Genomic DNA, 20,661 nt, shown 5'->3' with positions numbered 1-20,661 from the left:
CAGCATATCTTTGATCTAGATTCCTAGGAGTGGTTTTTCTTGGTCAAGGGGTAAATTCATATATAGATTTGCTAGACATTGTTAAATTCTTCTCCAAAGAGTTTACAGAGTTTTTGCATTCTGTACCAGCACTGGATGACAGTGCCTATTGCCCCACAGAAAAGGTTGTCAAACACTTAAATTTTTGCCAGTCTGGTGAGAAAAGGCATCAGAATATGTGATTTCTCAATCTGTGTGTCTTTCATTCTTTTCTTTTTTTTTTCTTTCCCTCCTGTATTAGTTAGGGTTTTCTAGGGAAAGAGAACTAACAGATATCTGTAAATATGAAATTTTATAAAAGTATCTCATGCAACTGTGGGGATGCACTAGTCCAAATTCCAAAGAGCAGCAGCAAACTGGCAGCTCTGATGAAGGTGTCTGAAAAACTCCTGAGGAGAGCTGGCTAGCTGAAGTGAAGGTTTTCTCTTTTTCTCCCTTAAAAGTGCTCAACTGACTGGATTAAATCCAGCTGACTAAATTCTTTTGTTGTGGAAGACACACCCTTTGTTGATATAATCAGTCACAGGTACAGTCAATTGACTGATGATTCAATAAACCAGTCTTCTGGTTTATTAAGCAGCCACAAATGTCCTTGCAGTAATGGTTAGGCCAGTGCTTGCTTGATCAGACACCTGGACACCATCACCCGGCCAAGTTGACACATGAACCTAACCATCACACCTTCCTTCCCCCCACCTTTCCTCTTTTTCTTTCTTACTTTATTACTATGAATGAGGTCAAGTATTACAGCCTGGAGCTCTTTATTGTGCAGTGTTTAGTCTGCCACTGTGCTCAGGTGATTTTGTCTTAAAGTGGAAACAACTGTGCAATAAAGATAAAATTAAAAAAAAAAAACAGGTTCCAGATCAAGTTTACAATTTATGGAGTTAAACTGTTCCACAAACTGTTCAGTGGCTATGCTTGTAATTATGATGGGTCATTATCTTCTCTCTTCCTGTAAGCATGATTCTTTTGCAATATTGACAGAGTAGACATACCTGCTTTTCCGTGGCAGCAGTGCATTTTCCAGTAAGTGGATTATTAAGGATAACAGTGTAAGTCATGGTTCTCAGCTGATCACCTCCAGCTTCTACATTCCAGGGAGTAGATACTACATCTAATCACAGCAAACACAAAAAACAAATTAGTTCTAGAAACTTGAAGGGTATGACTTTAAACTGAAAGCAAAGAGGGAGTTTTAGAATTATTTTAATTTAAATTTAAATTTTTGGCTAGTGCTAACCTCCTTATAACTATGTGTTATAACATTAAAGTCAGATTAAATGTTAGGCACCCTTCTTATGTGACATATGCCCCATCACTGATGTACTTACTTCTAAATTGTTTTCTATTAATACACTCTTACTTTACACTTTAAAAGATAAAATTAAAAGTTGGTTCATCTGGAGGCTTCTTTTCACAGTCTCCATTACCTATGAAGAGAAGTAGTTAGCACCTGCCTTATCAAAGAGACAGAACAACACTTCAACATTCCCATCTTTGAAGTTAAAACCTTCAAAGACAGCTTATTTGTCATTATAGAACAATGTGACCTTGATCCCAACTTGTGAAAAAATCATATGTCATATTCAAAATGCAATGTTAATGGCTTGTCTGACAAAATCTTTAATCAAGGTAGGCAGATGGAATATAATGACTGTATAATCTTTTTTTATTAAGAAGCTAGAGGGTCATTTTTCTGCTTTATATTTATGGAAAGATCCTGGTCAAAATTATTTTATTTGCTAAGGAACAACAGAGTGAGTAAAAACACACTTTGAACAGAAATACAGCTTTAGAATACAGCACTATACAGTCACAATCATTTTATACAAGCCATTTATAGCAAAGGATAGTAAGAGCATCACGATGTCTTTGCAAAGACCTGACTAAATCACCTAATGCTGTTAGCACAGATGGACTTAAGCAATTACTCAGTATGTCTGGCTGGTATTGATCAACATCCTAAAATATAAGGGCCTTTAATCCATTACCCATCAACACAGGGATGAAGCAAAGCTTTATGATACAGTCAATTTTACCCAAATTATTTTATACAACAAGGCCTAGGGATTTAATGAGGGATGCTGAAGCTGCCTTTTAAGTATCTGGCAAAATCTTGCAACTAAATTAAAAACATCAACATCACAAACCATGGAATCTATTACCCAGGATTTGTAGTAAAAATTATTTATTTAGGTGTACCTGAAAGAAGATAGATAATTAATTCTAAAATACTTTTCAGAAGATTACTTTGGTGATATATAAGGCTGTATCAGGAAAATAATACAAATAATCCATTGTTAATCAGAAACAGAATTTAAAGTTATTAAATTCTGTTGTTAAAATTGCACACTATTCAACAAAACAATTATCAACAAAGATAAAACTGTTTTCTCAAGTATATTCCGCTTGTAATTTCACCAGTGTTACCAACAGTGCCTACTGAGTATCATATGCCAGATCATTAGCTGAGTTAACAACATCCTGGAATAGTCAATCCTCCAATATTGAAGTAAAGGTCTTCAGAGTATTAAAAACCTGGGAAGAAACTGTAAAAAAAATGGTAACAGTATATAAAAGGACACATGGGCTATTTTTAATATATTGATCAGAAGTTATAAAAAGCAGGAACTGCAGAACAAATACTTTGAGGATCCCATGATGTAACAAATCTTTAAAATTTTTGAATCTAGGTGAAGCATTATAGGGGTTTCATTATATTTTTCTTTCAACTTTTCTGAAGGTTTTACATTTTTTCAAAATTAGAAAGTTGGGTAAAAAGACTTTAAACTGAGTTTTTAGTATTAAAAGTAGTGCCTTACAATTGTTAATAAAGATTTAAAAGAATGCCTAATTTAAAAATCCCTAAAGAATCTCTAATTTTAAAAAGATTATATTCATTTTAATGCTAACATTGGATTAAATCCATAAATAATCCATTGATTATAAAGAAAAATTTTTATTAAATTCCTCAAAATATCTTTTTAAAGAAGCCTTTGAAACTTATTCTCAAGAAATTCAAGTTTGATTATCTGGTAACAAGTTTAGAGGATACCAGTATGGTGTGCTGTCACAAGCAGATGCTTTCTCTTTGGGCAAAGTTTCTGACTAATTCTAGGTCTAAACAGCAAGATGCCTACAACTATGTAGATTTGGAATTAGCCAGAAGCCATTTGCAACCTTAAAAGCAGATATAGTCATACATATTGAAGGCAGATATATCAGACAGCAAATGCAATTGTGAATTTAAAGAAAAAAAGGAAACTTCATTCAGTACCAGCATGGAATAAGATGGTAGCTCCTTACGGGCCTTTTCAGCCATGGAGATGTGGCAGTGAGACATCAAGAGCTATCATCTTAGGAAATTAAGGAAAATAATGTATCCAACTCTTCTGAAACATTGAGTTCTCCAAATAGAAATGAATATTGAGAAAATATAAAATATATTCAGAACAGATACATAAAGTTAAATATAAGCTATTTAGTGAAAAGGAAGATACATATCTCTCAGATCTTCCACATCTTTAAAACTGGAAGGGCAGAAAAAGATAAATGGCTTTTTAAAACTATGAAACTCTTAATTTAATCAAAAAATTCAATTAATAGCTATCAATTAGAAAATTCTTTGCAACTCTACTACAAATAAAAAATTGGTTTTTGTACCTAGAATCCTTATCAATGATAACATTTACAAACATATAATTACATTTATATACAAATTATAATAAAGGAATAACATCTAATGGTTAATAAAACAGCTCAATAATGAACTATATTTAAATTTGGTATAGAATAGCTTTCTCTTTGAAATATCAACTCACCTTACGTGAATGTCTGTTGACATTGGTTTTTTTCCTAATTTTACATAGTAAGCTAAACCATGTGCTCCAAGGTTTATAAATTCTCTTGAAATATTTAAGATAAATTCAGTTTCAGATTAACTTAAGTTTATTTGAGACATTTAGAAAAAACAGAAACTTTATTATTATTTTTTTTTTCATTTAAACTCATTGTGCAGTTCTTTATTAAGTTTCCAAATTAGATGAGTGTATTAACTAAAGTTTTTTTTTTTATCTTCATTTTATTCAGATATATTCACATACCACGCAGTCATACAAAACAAATCGTACTTTTGATAGTTTACAGTACCATTACATAGTTGTACATTCATCACCTAAATCAATTCCTGACACCTTCATTAGCACACACACAAAAATAACAAGAATAATAATTAGAGTGAAAAAGAGCAATTGAAGTAAAAAAGAACACTGGGTACCTTTGTCTGTTTGTTTCCTTCCCCTATTTTTCTACTCATCCATCCATAAACTAGACAAAGTGGAGTGTGCTCCTTATAGCTTTCCCAATCCCATTGTCACCCCTCATAAGCTACATTTTTATACAACTGTCTTCGAGATTCATGGGTTCTGGGTTCTAGTTTGATAGTTTCAGGTATCCACCACCAGCTACCCCAATTCTTTAGAACCTAAAAAGGGTTGTCTAAAGTGTGCGTAAGAGTGCCCACCAGAGTGACCTCTCGGCTCCTTTTGGAATCTCTCTGCCACTGAAGCTTATTTCATTTCTTTTCACATCCCCCTTTTGGTCAAGAAGATGTTCTCCGTCCCACGATGCCAGGTCTACATTCCTCCCCGGGAGTCATATTCCGCGTTGCCAGGGAGATTCACTCCCCTGGGTGTCTGATCCCACGTAGGGGGGAGGGCAGTGATTTCACCTTTCAAGTTGGCTTAGCCAGAGAGAGAGGGCCACATCTGAGCAACAAAGAGGCATTTGGGAGGAGGCTCTTAGGCACAACCATAGGGAAGCCTAGCCTCTCCTTTGCAGCAACCGTCTTCCCAAGGGTAAAACCTATGGTACAGGGATCAAACCATCAAACCACCAGTCCCCTATATCTGCGGTCATGTTAGCAACCATCGAGGTGGGGTAGGCCAATACCCCTGCATTCTCCACAGGCTCCTCAAGGGGGCACTACATCTTTTTTTTTCCTTGTTTTTCTTTTTTTGTTTTTAACTTTCCCTTCTTTTTTAAATCAACTGTATGAAAAAAAAAGTTAAAAAGAAAACAAACATACAATAAAAGAACATTTCAAAGAGACCATAACAAGGGAGTAAGAAAAAGACAACTAACCTAAGATAACTGCTTAACTTCCAACATGTTCCTACTTTACCCCAAGAAAGTTACCTAATATAGCAACATTTCTGTGAACTTGTTCCTACTATATCCATCAGAAATTAACAGACCATAGTCATTCCTGGGCATCCCCAGAATGTTAAATAGCTTATCTGTTCTTCTTGGATTATTGTTCTTCCTTCCTTAATTGCTCTCTATTGCTAGTTCCCCTACATTCTACATTATAAACCATTTGTTTTACATTTTTCAAAGTTCACATTAGTGGTAGCATATAATATTCCTCTTTTTGTGCCTGGCTTATTTCACTCAGCATTATGTCTTCAAGGTTCATCCATGTTGTCATATGTTTCACGAGATCGTTCCTTCTTACTGCCGCGTAGTATTCCATTGTGTGTATATACCACATTTTATTTATCCACGCATCTGTTGAAGGACATTTGGGTTGTTTCCATCTCTTGGCAATTGTGAATAATGCTGCTATAAACATTGGCGTGCAGATATCTGTTCGTGTCACTGCTTTCCGATCTTCCGGGTATATACCGAGAACTGCAATCGCTGGATCGAATGGTAACTGTATATTTAGTTTTCTAAGGAACTGCCAGACTGACTTCCAGAGTGGCTGAACCATTATACAGTCCCACCAACAATGAATAAGAGTTCGAATTTCTCCACATCCCCTCCAGCATTTGTAGTTTCCTGTTTGTTTAATGGCAGCCATTCTAACCGGTGTTAGATGGTATCTCATTGTGGTCTTAATTTGCATCTCTCTAATAGCTAGTGAAGCTGAACATTTTTTCATGTGTTTCTTGGCCATTTGTATTTCCTCTTCAGAGAACTGTCTTTTCATATCTTTTGCCCATTTTATAATTGGGCTGTCTGTACTATTGTCATTGAGTTGTAGGATTTCTTTATATATGTAAAATATCAGTCTTTTATCAGATACATGGTTTCCAAAACTTTTTTCCCATTGAGTTGGCTGCCTCTTTACCTTTTTGAGAAATTCCTTTGAGGTGCAGAAACTTCTAAGCTTGAGGAGTTCCCAATTATCTATTTTCTCTTTTGTTCCTTGTGCTTTGGGTGTAAAGTCTAGGAAGTGGCCGCCTAATACAAGGTCTTGAAGATGTTTTCCTACATTATCTTCTAGGAGTTTTATGGTACTTTCTTTTATATTGAGATCTTTGGTCCATTTTGAGTTAATTTTTGTGTAGGGAGTGAGGTAGGGGTCCTCTTTCATTCTTTTGGATATGGATATCCAACTCTCCCAGCCCCATTTGTTGAAAAGACCATTATGACTCAGTTCAGTGACTTTGGGGGCCTTATCAAAGATCAGTTGGCCATAGATCTGAGGGTCTATCTCTGAATTCTCAATTCGATTCCATTGATCTATATGTCTATCTTTGTGCCAGTACCATGCTGTTTTGGCAACTGTGGCTTTATAATAAGCTTCAAAGTCAGGGAGTGTAAGTCCTCCCACTTCGTTTTTCTTTTTAGAGTGTCTTTAGCAATTCGAGGCATCTTCCCTTTCCAAATAAATTTGATAACTAGCTTTTCCAAGTCTGCAAAGTAGGTTGTTGGAATTTTGATTGGGATTGCATTGAATCTGTAGATGAGTTTGGGTAGAATTGACATCTTAATGACATTTAGTCTTCCTATCCATGAACATGGAATATTTTTCCATCTTTTAAGGTCCCCTTCTATTTCTTTTAGTAGAGTTATGTAGTTTTCTTTGTATAGGTCTTTTACATCTTTGGTTAAGTTTATTCCTAGGTACTTGATTTTTTTAGTTGCTATTGAAAATGGTATCTTTTTCTTGAGTGTCTCTTCAGTTTGCTCATTTCTAGCATATAGAAACATTACTGACTTATGTGCATTAATCTTTTATCCCGCTACTTTGCTAAATTTGTTTATTAGCTCTAGTAGCTGTATCATCGATTTCTCATGGTTTTCTAGATATAAGATCATATCATCTGCAAACAATGACAGTTTTACTTCTTCTTTTCCAATTTGGATGCCTTTTATTTCTTTGTCTTGCCAGATTGCCCTGGCTAGCACTTCCAGCACAATGTTGAATAACAGTGGTGACAGCGGGCATCCTTGTCTTGTTCCTGATCTTAGAGGGAGGCTTTCAGTCTCTCACCGTTGAGTACTCTGCTGGCTGTGGGTTTTTCATATATCCTCTTTATCATATTGAGGAAGTTTCCTTCAATTCCTACCTTTTGAAGTGTTTTTATCAAAAAGGGATGTTGGATTTTGTCAAATGCTTTTCAGCATCTATTGAGATGATCGATTGATTTTTCCCTTTTGACTTGTTAATGTGTTGTAATACATTGATTGATTTTCTTATGTTGAACCATCCTTGCATGCCTGGAATGAACCCCACTTGGTCATGGTGTATGATTTTTTTAATGTGTCTTTGGATTCGATTTGCAAGTATTTTGTTGAGGATTTTTGCATCTATATTCATTAGGGAGATTGGCCAGTAGTTTTCCTTTTTTGTAGCATCTTTGCCTGGTTTTGGTATTAGATTGATGTTAGCTTCATAAAATGAGTTAGGTAGTGTTCCATTTTCTTCAATGTTTTGAAAGAGTTTGAGTAAGATTGGTGTCAGTTCTTTCTGGAAAGTTTGGTAGAATTCCCCTGTGAAGCCATCTGGCCCTGGGCATTTATTTGTGGGAAGATTTTTGATGACTGATTGGATCTCTTTGCTTGTGATGGGTTGGTTGAGGTCTTCTATTTCTTCTCTGGTCAGTCTAGGTTGTTCATATGTTTCCAGGAAATTGTCCATTTCTTCTGCATTATCCAGTTTGTTGCCATACAGTTGTTCATAATATCCTCTTATAATTTTTTTAATTTCTTCAGGATCTGCAGTTATGTCACCTTTTTCATTCATTATTTTGTTTATATGGGTCTTCTCTCTTTTTGATTTTGTCAGTCTAGCTAGGGGCTTGTCAATCTTGTTGATCTTCTCAAAGAACCAACTTTTGGTGATATTTATCCTCTCTATTGTTATTTTGTTCTCTATGTCATTTATTTCTGCTTTAATCCTTGTTATTTCTTTTCTTCTACTTGGTTTAGGATTGGTTTGCTGTTCATTTTCTAGCTTCTTCAGTTGATCCATTAGTTCTTTGATTTTGCCTCTTTCTTCCTTTTTAATATATGCATTTAGTGCTATAAATTTCCCCCTCAGCACTGCTTTTGCTGCATCCCATAGGTTTTGGTATGTTGTGTTCTCATTTTCATTCGTCTCTATATATTTAGCAATTTCTCTTGCTATTTCTTCTTTAACTCACTGATTGTTTAGGAGTGTGTTGTTTAACCTCCAGGTATTTGTGAATTTTCTAAGTCTCTGATGGTTATTGAGTTCTAATTGTATTCCATTGTGGTCAGAGAATGTGCTTTGAATAATTTCAATCTTTTTAAATTTATTGAGGCTTCTTTTATGTCCCAGCATATGATCTATTCTGGAGAAAGTTCCGTGAGCACTAGAAAAGTATGTGTATCCTGGTGATTTGGGATGTAATGTCCTGTATATGTCTGTTAAATCTAATTCATTTATCAGATTGTTTAGGTTTTCAATTTCCTTATTGGTCTTCTGTCTGGTTGATCTATCTATAGGAGAGAGTGATGTGTTGAAGTCTCCCACAATTATTGTGGAAACATCAATTGCTTCCTTTAGTTTTGCCAGTGTTTCTCTCATGTATTTTGTGGCACCTTGATTGGGTGCATAGACATTTACGATTGTTATTTCTTCTTGTTGAATTGCCCCTTTTATTAGTATGTAGTGGCCTTCTTTGTCTCTCAAAACATCCCTGCATTTGAAGTCTATTTTATCTGAGATTAATATTGCTACATCTGCTTTCTTTTGGCTGTAGCTTGCATGAAATATTTTTTTCCATCCTTTCACTTTCAGTTTCTTTGTGTCCCTGTGTCTAAGATGAGTCTCTTGTATGCAACATATTGATGGTTCATTTTTTTTGATCCATTCTGCGAATCTATATCTTTTAATTGGGGAGTTTAATCCATTTACATTCAACGTTATAACCGTGAAGGCATTTCTTGAATCAGCCATCTTATCCTTTGGCTTATGTTTGTCATATTTTTCCCCTCTGTCTATTAATATCCTTTATTGTACCCATACCGAATCTCTTTAGTACTGAACCTTTCTCCAAGTCTCTCTGTCCTTTCTTTGTTTCTCTGTCTGTAGGGCTCCCTTTAGTATCTCCAGTAGGGCAGGTCTCTTGTTAGCAAATACTCTCAGCATTTGTTTGTCTGTGAAAAATTTAAGCTCTCCCTCAAATTTGAAGGAGAGCTTTGCTGGATAAAGTATTCTTGGCTGGAAATTTTTCTCACTCAGAATTTTAAATATATCGTGCCACTGCCTTCTCGCCTCCATGGTGGCTGCTGAGTAGTCACTACTTAGTCTTATGCTGTTTCCTTTGTATGTCGTGAATTGTTTTTCTCTTGCTGCTTTCAGAACTTGCTCCTTGTCTTCTGTGTTTGACAGTGTGATCAGTATATGTCTCGGAGTGGGTTTATTTGGATTTATTCTATTTGGAGTTCGCTGAGCATTTATGATTTGTGTATTTATGTTGTTTAGAAGATTTGGGAAGTTTTCCCCAACAATTTCTTTGAATACTCTTCCTAGACCTTTACCCTTTTCTTCCCCTTCTGGGACACCAATGAGTCTTATATTCGGACGTTTCATATGATCTATCATATCCCTGAGGTCCATTTCGATTTTTTCAATTTTTTTCCCCATTCTTTCTTTTATGCTTTCATTTTCCATTGTCATCTTCGAGGTCACTGATTCGTTGTTCAACTTCCTCTAGTCTTGTACTATGAGTGTCCAGAATCTTTTTAATTTGGTCAACAGTTTCTTTAATTTCCATTAGATCATCCATTTTTTTATTTAGTCTTGCAATGTCTTCTTTATGCTCTTCTAGGGTCTTCTTGATTTCCTTTGTATCCCGTACTATGGTCTCATTGTTCCTCTTTAGTTCTTTGAGTAGCTGCTCTAGGTGCTGTGTCTCTTCTGATCTTTTGATTTGGGTGCTTGGGCTTGGGTTATCCATATCGTCTGGTTTTTTCATGTGCTTTATAATTTTCTGTTGTTTTGGCCTCGTGGCATTTGCTGAACTTGATAGGGTTCTTTTAGGATTTGTAGACCAATTGAAGTCCTCATCTCTACTTTATCAGATCTACAGCTTCGTGGAGTACACTTTCTCTAACTAACCAGCAGGTGGCGTCCACGAGCCACCTGTTCTCCACAAGCCAGATCTCCCCTGCTTAGTCTTTTTGGTGAGTGGGGGAGTGAGTCTTGTGGGGTCCAATTGGTGTACCAAGCTTGCGTGTGTAGTTGGTGTTGCCTGCCCTGTATATGGGGCGTGTTTCTGGGCAGTCAGGGAGGGGGGGTGGCCCTAACAATCAAATCTCCCTGGTGATCCTAGAGTTTTAAAGCTGCTGCAATAGTCTAATCCTTCAGTTCAGTCCTGCCACAGTTTGTCTCTGCCACTGACCCACAAGTCCTTGGTATTGGCGTATGGCTCCTGAGACTTGCAAGTGGGCCCCTCTTCCAGGCTGTGCACCCCGGGTCCTCTGTTGAGGGATGACTGTGCTATGTCACAGGTGAGTGCCGTCCCCCCAGGGCAGTTCTGGGCTGCCGGGCTGTGTAGGGAGGCTCCCAGTCTGCTGAAATGATGGCTGAATGGGGCTTTGTTAATTCACACTGCTCCACCTTCCCAACTCTGGGACAATCAGCTGAGGTTGCAGGGAAGGCTAATGTCCACGCCTAGTTTTGTGGTGTGTGCCTGTTATTTGAAGCACTTCCGTCACACTGGGTTGTCTGGGGCAGCTCTGGGCTATGGGGCTGGCGATGGGCAGGAGTGTTTCCTGTCCACCAGGATGATGGCTGTGAGTGGACACCCCCCTTTTCTTGGGAAGTTGTGGTGTTTAGTGAATTTTCTCAGCCACTGGATTATTGTGTTTTGTCTCAGAGCTCTCTTAGTTCTGCTCTTCACTTGACCTGCCCAAATTGCAAGTCTTTGAAGCTTTCTGTATCGGGCTTCTTGGAGTAATTGTTTAAGAAAAAGAAAAAAGGATTAAAAAAAAAAAGGGCCCTCCTCAGAGATCTAATGGGTTATTGAAATGCTAAGAGACAAAGCAACCAGGGCCATTAAGGAAAGGTCCACAGGGCAGAGAGATCAGCTTTTCTTCGGGATTTGCATATGCGCCTCAGGGCCTGAGCTCTGCCCTTCCCCTTTCTATGTTCACCAGAACTCCAAAAATCCTCCGCTTTTATTTTGGAGTTTTTCGTGTTGTTTTTTTTCTATGCCTCTCTCCTCTCTGCTGGGCTGGCTGCTCTCAGATTCTCCGGTGTCTGGTCTCAGTCTATCTATGGTTGGAGTTTGGATCAGCAGAATGAGTTTCCGATAAGGGCTGCCACTGCAGTTCTCCCTTCTCCTTCCCGGAGCTGACAGCCCCTCCTCCCACGGGACTGAGCCTGGCAGGGAGGGACACGGGTCCCCTGGCCGCAAAAACTTACAGATTTCGCTGATCTCAGCAGTTCCACGTTTTCATGAGTGTTGTATGAAGTATGCCCAAAGTCAGATTGCTCTGTGATGTCCAGTCCACGCAGTTCCTGGCTTTCTACCTACTTTCCTGGAGGAGTAACTAAAACATACAGCTCACCAGTCCACCATCTTTCCCCGCCTCCAGAAACTTTAAACATATAATCAATGAAATCTTTCTAATGAGTACAGTTAATTTCTTAAATGGAGCTTTGTTTTGGTATTTTTCATTGAGGTATATCTTAGACTATGTAATCTCAAGTGTGTAGTTCCATGGATTTTCATAAAGTAAACACACCTGTGTGACAATGCTCAGATCAAATAATAGCACTTTACCAGCATGCCAGAAGCTTGCTCCCAATCTTTACCAATCCCACCCTGCACTACAGTAAGCACTGTGCTGACTTTATCTCCATAGATTACTTTTGCCTGTTTCTGAACTTTATACAAAGGAATCTTATAGGATGTATTCTTTTGTATTTGGCTTCTTTTGGTCAACATGATGTGTGTGACATTTATTTATATTAATTCACAGTAGTTCGTTCTTTTTCCTTGCTATGTAGTATTCTTTTGTGTGAATATACACAACTTTTTAATCCATTCTGTTATGGATGGGCATTGGAACTATTTTGAATTTGGGGGTGGTATAATTCATGTTGCTATGAACACTTCAATACAAGTCATTCAGCATACATATGCACACATTTATATATATATGTATACACATAGCACACATTTGTATATATATATATATGTATGTGTATATATATATATATAAAACTAGGAATGCAATTGTTGACTCATAGAGAATGCATGTGTTCATGTTTTGTAGATACCACCAAATCATTTTTGCAAAGTTCTTGTACCAAGTTATGTTCATCAGGATGTAGCTGTTCCAAGATGGAACCCTTCTGAATGGGTTCAACCTTATTGAATGGTACATTAATAAATAAATGTACTTTTCAAAGAGTCCGTAGTTTAATTCTGTATACAGGAACTAATTAAATAATTATAATATTTACATGTTAATTTAACAAAAACATTTAAATACCAGTCTAGACTTCAACTTCCATATGAGACCAAGAGAAGAGATGTTTATTTGGTGCAGGATCTATATTTTCTGTAGTACACTAAATAATTTAACTTGTATGGTCAGTTTATTGAAATGCCATAATTACATGGAACTTTGAATAGGAAGTGAGATCTGGTAGGTTTGTACAGGTTAGCGTGAAACAGTAATACATCCCAAAGTAATTTGGGCAGAGAATAAAAATATATATGCAGGGTCCCCCTGAGGAGCTGGGGGAAAATGTGGAAATGGTGGACTTCCCCAAGCGGGTTGTTGCTGATGTTCCCACAAACATTTAGGACTGACAGTTTGGTATGCCCAGCCCTCTCTCATGGGACTTGCCCTTATGAAGCTTGTTACTGCAAAGGAGAGGCTAAACTTGCTTACAACTGTGCCTAAGAGTCTCCCCCTGAGTACCTTTTTGTTGCTCAGATGTGCCCTCTCTCTCTAGTTAAGCCAACTCAGCAGGTGAACTCGCTGCCCTCCCCGCTGCATGGGACCTGACTCCCAGGGGTGTAAGTCTCCCTGGCAATGCAGGATATGACTCTCCGGGATGAGCCTGGACCCAGCATCATGGGTTTGAGAACATCTTCTTGATCAAAAGGGGGATGCGTAATAAAAGAAAATAAAAGTTTCAGACAGAAATTCAAAAGGAGTCGAGAGGTCACTCTGGTGGGCATTCTTATGCACTATATAAATATCCCTTTTTAGGTTTTAGTGTATTGGACTAGCTAGAAGGAAATACCTGAAACTATCAAACTGTAACAATTGTTTAACATGTAGCTTACATAGGGTGACAGGGTGATTGTGAAAACCTTGTGGATCACACTCTCTTTATCCAGCGTATGGATGGATGAGTAGAAAAATGGGGACAAAAACTAAATGAAAAATAGGGTGGAATGGGGGGTGACGATTTGGGTATTCTTTTTTACTTTTATTTTTTATTCCTATTTTTAATCTTTCTACTGTAAGGAAAATGTTCAAAAATAGATTGAAGTGATGAATGTACAACTATATGATGGTACTGTGAACTGATTATACACTATGGATGACTGTATGGTATGTGAATATATCTCAATAAAACTGAATTAAAAAAAAATACCAGTTTAGAGATCACCAAAACAAAACCAAAGCATGTCTAATTTTTTTTGTTTTTTTCCCCCAATAACATAAATCAGTTTATATATGTTCAACCTTCTAAGAATAATAAAATTAACCCAAATTTTTCATTAAGTAAGAACAAAAGAACCAACCTATTATATTTCTAGAATTGGCAAATCTCTGCATAAAACGTGAACTGGTGAAGAGCAATTCAAACATTCTCTCAGCACTGATATGAAAAACCCGGTTGATATAAAGTCGTCCATGAAGATCTTTCTCAGGTATATTTTCTGGGGAACAAATGGAAGAAACCAAGGAAAGGTAATTTTTTTTTCATTCCAGCACACTATTAAAACTCCAAATTGGAATTATATACCTATGTACCATATATAACTTCATAAAACCATACAGTTAATTAAACTATACATGACCAATATTTCTATTGTCATAATCCAAAAGATGTAGAAATATTTAGCTTGAATGACACCTGTTTGAGTTTGCTAATGCTGCAGAATGCAAAACAGCAGAGATGGACTGGCTTTTATAAAAAGGGGGTTTATTTGGCTATACAGTTACAGTCTGAAGGCCATAAAGTGTCCAAGGTAACACATCAGTAATCAGGTACCTTCACTGGAGGATGGCAAATGGCATCCGGAAAACCTCTGTTAGCTGGGAAGGCACGTGGCTGGCATCTGCTCCAAAGTTCTGGTTTCAAAATGGCTTTCTCCCAGGACGCTCCTCTCTAGCAAGCTTGCTCGTCTTCAAAACATCACTCACAGCTGCACTCCGTCCGGTCTCTTTGAGTCAGCATGTTTATATGGCTTCACTGATCAAGGCCCACCCTGAATGGGTGGGGCCACGCCTCCATGGGAGTATCCCACCAGAGTCACCACCCACAGCTGGGTGGGGCACATTCCAAGCAAATCTAATCAGCACCAAAAGTCTGTCCCACAAGACTACATCAAAGATAATGTCATGTTGGGGTCCAGGGGGTGGAATGTGCCGGTTTGAATGTATTGTGTCCCCCAAATGCCATTATCTTTGATGTAGTCTTGTGGGACAGACTTTTGGTGCTGATTAGATTTGCTTGGAATGTGCCCCACCCAGCTGTGGGTGGTGACTCTGGTGGGATACTCCCATGGAGGCGTGGCCCCACCCATTCAGGGTGGGCCTTGATCAGTGAAGCCATATAAACATGCTGACTCAGAGATGAAACTCAGTGCAGCTGGGAGTGATGTTTTGAAGAGAAGCAAGCTTGCTAGAGAGGAACGTCCTGGGAGAAAGCCGTTTTGAGGCTGGAGCTTTGGAGCAGATGCCAGCTGCCTTCCTAGCTAACAGAGGTTTTCCGGAGGCCATTGGCCATCCTCCGGTGAAGGTACCCGATTGCTGATGTGTTACTGGACGTTTTGTGGCCTTAAGACTGTGACTGTGTAGCTAAATAAACCCCCATTTTATAAAAGCCTATCCATCTCTGGTGTTTTGCATTCTGCAGCATTAGCAAACTAGGACAGATTTTGGTACCGAGAGTGGGGTGCTTTTGCTGCTGAGTTTGCAAATACCAAACATGTTGGAATGGCTTTTTAAATGGATAAGGGGGAGTTTCTGGAAGAGTTGTGAGGAGCTTGACAGAAAAGGCCAAAACTGCTTTAAAGAGACTGTTTGTGGAAATATGGACTCTAAAGATACTTTTGATGAGGCCTTGAACAGAAATGATGAATATGTTGTTGTAAACTGGAAGAAAGGTGATCCTTGTTTTAAAGTGGCACAGAATTTGGCAAAATTGAGTCCTGGTGTCAGATGGAAGGAAGAATCTGGAAGCAACAACCTGGAATACTTAGCTGAGGAGATCTCCAGATTATGTGTGGAGGACGTATCCTGGCTTCTCCTTGCAGCTTATAGTAAAATGCGAGCAGAGAGAGATAAACTTAGAACTGAACTCTTGGGTTCAAAGAAACCAGAGTTGATGGCTTGGAAAATTACAGGCTTCCAGGGGGTGGAATCCCAGAAGCTACAGCCCAACGTGAGGATGGAACCAAACATGGAACCCAGCCGCCATTTCAGTACAAGCCAAGATTGGAAAAGGAGTTAAGCAGAAAGGATTTGTGGAAAGTCCTATTGTCTGATGGCTTTGACCCCTGCGTGCTTCATGCAAAGCCAACAGAATTTTTGCGAGATCTTTACAGACAGAGCCATTGCCGGTATGGACTGGAGGAGACAGACAAGGAAAAAATTAAAGGAAAAATCTCTTCAAAGACAGAGCCATGGAGGTTGAGGTCTGGAGTCAGGAGGTCTCGGGCTGGGAGAGCGGAGCAGCCCACATGCATGGAAAGGGTGAGTTTTGCCCTGGAGGTCAAGGGCGGGCATTCTGCCTCGATGCTCTGGAAGAGTTTTGCCACCCGAGGTCCCAAAGAGGGTGGAGCACATTCCCAGGGAATTGGGGAGAGCCTGGCTGCCACCACACTGTTCTTAAGGGGTTGAGCGTGTTCCCCCTTAGATGGAAGGGAATCCGGGAGCTGCCCCGATGTTTGAGGAGGGTGGGGCCGAGAAGGTGGTCTCCCCAATGTGTGGGTATGTTGGAGCACTCACCTAAGCATTTGGAGAGGAAAGGGCTGCCGAAAAGGCCCTTAGGAAGGGTTAGGCTCCCGCTCTCTCAAGCCCCAAGGACGCAACGTCGTTCTGTAAATGACTCTCAGACTTTGAAAGCTAATGGAGTTTGTCCTGCAGGTTTTAAGAACTGTTTTGGTCCTGTTAACCCTGTTTTCCTTACTGTTTCGCCTTATGGCAATGGGAATGTTTATCCTGTGAATGTCCCTCCTTTGTATATTGGAAGCATATAACTTGTTCTAAGTCCACAGATCCAAAGCTAAAGGAAAAGTATGCCTTAGGACTGACCACACCTATATTTGATTTTGATGGGATTTTGTACTTAACTTTTGTTACTGAAATGATTCAAGTTTTTGTGATACTGTGATGAAATGAATGTATTTTGTATTTGGAAAGATAATGTCATTTTGGGGTCCAGGGGGTGGAATGTGCCGGTTTGAATGCATTTTGTACCCCAAACGCCATTATCTTTGATGTAGTCTTGTGGGACAGACTTTTGGTGCTGATTAGATTTGCTTGAATTGTGCCCCACCCAGCTGTGGGTGGTGACTCTGGTGGGATACTCCCATGGAGGCGTGGCCCCACCCATTCAGGGTGGGCCTTGATCAGTGAAGCCATATAAACATGCTAACTCAGAGATGAAACTCAGTGCAGCTGGGAGTGATGTTTTGAAGAGAAGCAAGCTTGCTAGAAAGGAACGTCCTGGGAGAAAGCCGTTTTGAGGCTGGAGCTTTGGAGCAGATGCCAGCTGCCTTCCTAGCTAACAGAGGTTTTCCGGAGGCCATTGGCCATCCTCCGGTGAAGGTACCCGATTGCTGATGTGTTACTGGACATTTTGTGGCCTTAAGACTGTGACTGTGTAGCTAAATAAACCCCCATTTTATAAAAGCCTATCCATCTCTGGTGTTTTGCATTCTGCAGCATTAGCAAACTAGGACAACACCTAACTCCCATAATATATCACTCAAAAGAATATTTCAAACGTGACAAGGGCAATACTGAGATACATAGGATGATACATATTTACCACAGGAATTAACAGGTCTTATTTCTGAATGCTCATACATTCAATAAATATTAAGTTATCAATGGCTATAATGTCTGCTGCACTCACTAGCTTTCTAGCCTGAATAATATTTCAATTTGACTTAATGCTGACTCCCCCAAGACAAGACTCACTGTATTCACAACCTAGTCTCAAAACCAGATATTAAAAGAACTAAGAATTTCTTCTTCTAGTTCTGCGGGAAGATGTAGAGTAGATGAGGTGGAACAGGCTTCTCCTCAGTGAAAGTAACTAGAAAGGGGCCGGAAGACACCAGGGACCACAGTTCTGGTGTGTGACCAGACATAGAGGGTCCCCACAAAACGTGGAAGGGTCACCCAACAAAAACAGAGGAGAGACAGCATCTGTAGGGACACCGTGAGTGTGTTCCCGGTCCAAACCACCCGCCCCCCAGGCCAGCAGCAGCAAAACCACTGCCAACAGGCAAGGGAGTGAGCAGCGGCTCTCCACTCCAGTGCATCTACCTTGACAGTCTGCTGGGGGGTGATCCTCCAAAGTCACACAGCGGAAAACTCCTGTGAGGGAACCCAGCGGGCAGCGTTTGCTCCCCCACAAAAGAAGTCAGGGGAGGGGAAGAGGGGTGCAACTGCAAGAAGCGGGGTAGGGAGAGGAGCCATACCAGTGATCAGAAGCCCCTCCCACACCCCCAAGACTCACGGGTGCAAGGGTGGCAGAGATCCGGAACCCAGGACCCACATGCCATCTGTGGGGTGCCCTTGATCAGACTCCATGCCTACCTGCTCAGGGCCTGCATTGCAGCCCCAGGATAGGCATTTCCCAGTGCACGTGGAGATCCGGTGCACTGACTGGTTCCCCACCCAGTTTGGATTCCACACATCACACAGGAAAAGTTCACAGAAGACCCACTTGAGAGTGCCACCTGCTGGTAGGTTAGGGAAACTGCACTCTAGCAAGCTGTGCCTCAAGAGCACTACCTGCTCCTAGAATTGGGAAACTGCACTCCAGCAAACCAAATTATATATAAATGCTCAAATAATTCTGCACTTTCCAAAATAACCCTTTCAAGACAAGCAAATGCTCTGAACCCAACAGAAAATTACAAAGCACTTGAAGGATCTAGAAGATACGGACAAGCCAAACAAACAAATTAAAAAGCTGCAAGAGACACAAAATTTGGAGCAATTAATTAAAGAAGTACAAATAAATCTCCAAAACAACTTCAACGAGATGGCTAAAGAAATAAAGGAAATCAAGAAGACTCTACAAGAGCATAAGGAAGAATTTTTTGAAAGAGCAAATTAAAAAACAGCAGACTTTATGGAAATAAAAGAAATTCTTCTTCTGAAAAATATTCTTCAAAGCTAAATAATGCCTAATGGAATATTACCCTTTTCTGGGAACTTAATAATGATATCGAAAACCACTGGTAACAAATGAAGAAGCAGTATCTGCTCACCCCTTCTCATATTCCCTGGAAACATTATATAAAATATCCCATACTTAGTATTTACTACCTGTCAGGTATTGTGCTAAGCACTTTACAAGTAGCCATGCATCTTATCCTCATAGCAATCCTACGAGACATATCATCATCATTTCTATTGTATAAATGAGGAAACTGAGGAACAAAGAGAAGAAAATTGCCTTTATGGCTAGTAAGTGACAGATCTGAAATGTGAGATCACTGTAATTCCATAGCACACAAATGTCACATCTATTTTATACTGCCAGAAAGAGTTTGACTTAGAAGAATTGAAAAAAGAAGAGAAGAAAAAGAAAAAGGAAAAGGAAAAGAAAAGAAAAGAAAAAAGATGCTAGGAATAGGAGCCTGGGAAAGTAAATGAAATAGCATTAAAAAAAAAAAAAAAAAAACCAATCTGAAATTTTAAAGATTTCAGGACCAGGATTATATATTATTATTTCAAGGATTATGCCCCAGTAACACCAAATGAAAACTGTGATGATAGTTCCCCATATTTCAGAAATCAAGCTCTAAGAATTAGCCATGTAAAGCATCTGCTGATATTAATCCAAGGGAAGCAGTCTGGTAAAGTAAAAGGGCACTGGTCTGAGAAACAGAAAAGTTCTTTAGTCCCAGATTCATCCCCTACTACCTCTATCTCTCCCTCATTAAATGATTTATGTCTATTCTGCTACAGGTACAAATATAACTTAAGGACACCAAGAAGACATTGATTTACCTTCTCCCGGCAACAATATTATTAAATGAAGGCAAAGACTATTCACTGCGATTTCAAATAATGTGTCCTTCAGTACAGAAATTAATCACTGAAACTAGGCAACCTGCTAGGTTTTGTGAGTTAACGCCCCCATTTTGTGAGGTAACTTCCCTATAACAGCTGTGTCTGACCTAAGTAATACATGTGCATTGTAAAAATAATTCAAATAATTACAAAGAACATAAACAACTATTGATGATTCTTTTGATCCTGTTCATTTCCTTCACAGAACCTATATATTTTTATTAGCTTTTTGACTTATCGTCTCTTTCCTGCACTATTTTTCCATGTGAATAAGAACCAAGTTGGTTTTAAACACCAATGTACATCCATAAGTGTTAAATATTTTTGAATGAATTAAACCTGTTATATATGTTAAACATGTTAAAAATAGTAAAGATCTATTTTTATTTAAAGGACTTTGAATTTGGGACCATAATTTAAATTTTTTTTTTATTTTGGAATAATTTTGCATTTACAATCAATTTACCTAGACTTCATTCAGTATATTTTTCCTTCTTCTGAAACAGACTCCAATCCAAAATACTACATTGTATTTAGTAGTCACGTGTCCTTAGTTTCCTCCAATCATGACAGTTTCTCAATCTTCCCTTGTTTTTTATGTCCTTGACACTTTTAAAGGTACTGGTCAGATATTTTTAGAATGTCCCTCAAATTAGGTTTGTCCGATATTTTCCCATGATTAGACTGGGTTATGGATATTTGGAGATTCCGCTACAGAAGTAAAGGGCCCTCCTCATCAAACTCAGGGTGTACATGATATCAACATGACTTATGATGATGTTAACCTTGATCAGTTGGTGAAGGTGGTGCCTGACAGGTTTCTTCACCAAAAAGTTACTATTT

The 20,661-nt window shown here is 38.8% G+C and overlaps 1 protein-coding gene across 1 annotated transcript in view; it reads right to left on the bottom strand.

Annotated features, from left to right (window-relative positions):
- GRAMD1C (GRAM domain containing 1C) overlaps nucleotides 1-20,661 on the bottom strand; it is a 147,074-nt gene that overhangs the window by 23,264 nt on the left and 103,149 nt on the right. Inside the window, exons 10-11 of the mRNA XM_037835660.1 lie at nucleotides 14,076-14,213; nucleotides 1,038-1,156 (exon numbers count right to left, since the gene is read on the bottom strand). Of these exons, the coding sequence (XP_037691588.1) occupies nucleotides 1,038-1,156; nucleotides 14,076-14,213 (257 nt within the window). The remainder of the gene's footprint in view (nucleotides 1-1,037; nucleotides 1,157-14,075; nucleotides 14,214-20,661) is intronic.

The sequence above is a fragment of the Choloepus didactylus genome, chromosome 1 (genome assembly GCF_015220235.1).
Source record: "Choloepus didactylus isolate mChoDid1 chromosome 1, mChoDid1.pri, whole genome shotgun sequence".
Taxonomy (NCBI): domain Eukaryota; kingdom Metazoa; phylum Chordata; class Mammalia; order Pilosa; family Megalonychidae; genus Choloepus; species Choloepus didactylus.
The sequence above is the reverse complement of the archived record's forward strand: the minus strand, read 5'-3'. Positions and strand labels throughout refer to the sequence as shown.